General features: G+C 41.1%; 1 protein-coding gene across 1 annotated transcript in view; it reads left to right on the plus strand.

Moving 5' to 3' along the window:
• The window catches only part of LOC110302392 (cytochrome b5 reductase 4), a 33,751-nt gene that overhangs the window by 24,661 nt on the left and 6,732 nt on the right, over window positions 1-2,358 (plus strand). The window contains exons 10-11 of the mRNA XM_029481967.1: window positions 928-1,078; window positions 1,368-1,454. Coding sequence (XP_029337827.1) covers window positions 928-1,078; window positions 1,368-1,454 — 238 coding nt within the window. The remainder of the gene's footprint in view (window positions 1-927; window positions 1,079-1,367; window positions 1,455-2,358) is intronic.

The raw sequence follows: 2,358 nt of genomic DNA on the forward strand, positions 1-2,358 counted from the left end.
CAGGTAGAAGCTGTCTTGTTTGCCTTATTTCCAGGACCTAGCCTGACAGTTGGCACTTACTAGGCTATCAGGAAATGGACCTTGAAAGACTGAGTAACACATTATAATGTCTCTGAAGATTCAGAAACTTTCCTTCTTGTTTCCTTCTAGTCCTNTCTCTGTGTTTTCTCATTTTGATTTTTCTCTCTCTCTAATGGCAGAAATATCCTTCCTCTGTCTGCATCAGCATCAGCACACACTGGGGCAACAGGACAGCCTCTCTTTATGTTACTTCTGAAAGTTGACTTAGACATCTACCTATAGTGTAATTGTCCCCTAAAGTACCATTAGTTACAATCCTGTGGTGGAAAACATGGGAAATTACAAACACCCAAACGTATTAAAATACAGTGTTTGAAATAAGTTAAAAATAATGAACAGGTTTGTTTTTTTATTTTCCAAGTTGAATTGGAGACTTCTGAATGTGCCCTGGTGGCAGTGTTTTTATGAAAGAGGTGTGTCAGTCAGTCCCCACAGAAACTAGGCATGCATTTTACAACTGCTGCTTTCCTAGGAGTTAAACTCACAATGGCTCATCTTGTTTCCACTGGTCATCTTTTCAAATATCCCTAGAGAAGTTAATGACACTTGCCAGTGTAAGACTCTAAAATACATTTGTTTCCAGTTTCTCTCCTGGTAAGCTTGACCCTCTGGTTACTAACCAATGTGTAAGTAGTAATATCTATCTCTACCTACCTTGTGTTAACTACTCACTAGTCTGACATAGTTGGGTATCTGATGACTGCCTCTGCAGCCCCTCTCCTACTACAGAGATGATGGGGCAGTCCCAGGTCCACCCTGTCCCTCCCAGTGTTCTGTCCCTGTTTCCCATCTAGGTTTCTTGTTTCATTTATTTTCTGATTTTCTTTCTTTTCTTTCTTTCTTTAGGAGATTTTATTTCTGTAAGCGGTCCTGAAGGCAATTTTAAAGTATCCAAACTCCAGGAAGTAGAAGATCTCTTTCTATTGGCAGCTGGAACAGGATTCACACCAATGATCACTGTACTGAATTATGCTTTGTCTCACATGTCCAGTCTCAGGTATGTTCCCTTGTTTCTGGTTACTGTTATTGGGGAGGTTTTCAGTGCTGGGCATCCGTCATACATGGGCAGTTCACTGAGGTTGAGTACCTTCTCATGCTGCCCAACTGTCTGCCCTTCTACCTCCTCGCCCACTCAGAACTTAGTGCTTTGATCTCGTTTCAGGGTTTCATTATTTGCGTTACCTAAAAGCATTCAGCAGGTTCATTTCGAACATTCCCACAGGTGCATATTTTAAANGTAATAGTGACTTATATAATATGAACTTTCCTTTTTTTTTCCTTTTAAGGAAGGTGAAGTTGATGTTCTTCAATAAAACAGAGGACGATATAATCTGGAGATGTCAGCTAGAGAAGTTGGCATTAAGAGAAAAAAGGTATTGCATTGTTAACTCAAATGTAAGTGTTTGTACATAGTGTAATGAGGATAGCTGAAGCACACTTGAATGTCATGGAGCTTCTCAGGTCCTCTACCCGTGTGCTGTCCAGGAGAGGCATGTCTTCCATTGTTCAGCAGACTGGCTTCGTTTTTAGTTGATTGAGGTAATGCGTATTAATAGCCCTACTGCTGGTTTTCTTCTTACGCTGGTGTGACCAACAGAAAACAAATCTTGGCAAGAGGAACTCAGGGAGAAAGAGGAACACAGCAAGAGCTTATGTCATTAAAGAGAACAACAATGTAGCAGTCAGCTGACAGCAGTACAGATTCACAAGTATTGAGCAAAATGGGCTACCATACTTTCTAGAACATTTCTGTAGTCATCTATTTCTAAGATTGCCAGGACTTTCTAAGTTGCATAGAATGTCTGAGGCGATTACTTATATTTATGTAGTCTCATCAAAATAAAATTTCCAGGCCTTGAAAATCCTGAACACTCTTAGATGCCACCATCCCTAAGGGCTTGCACATGGGTCCTGGACTGTCAGTAATAAAGGGGCTCTGCTCTGCTCTCTGTTACTTCCCACATCCTGCCTCCTTCAATGAGTGGCTCATAAGTCAAGGCTGTGACGTGCTCATACTTACCCTTGAAGCAGTACTGTTCTAACCTGGCTAAAGCCTCCACTTGGGCATATTTATTCTACTGAGACAGCTGAGAATGAGTTAAAGAAACCNAATTAGAAAGGGCAATTTGCAAATTCATCTGGAATAACAAAACACCTAGGATAGCAAAAACTCTTCTCAATGATAAAAGAACCTCTGATGGAATCACCATCTCCGACTCAAGCTGTACTACAGAGCACTGCATGGTACTGGTACAGCGACAGAGCACTGCATGGTAC

This window comes from Mus caroli, chromosome 9, assembly GCF_900094665.2.
Source record: "Mus caroli chromosome 9, CAROLI_EIJ_v1.1, whole genome shotgun sequence".
NCBI lineage: Eukaryota > Metazoa > Chordata > Mammalia > Rodentia > Muridae > Mus > Mus caroli.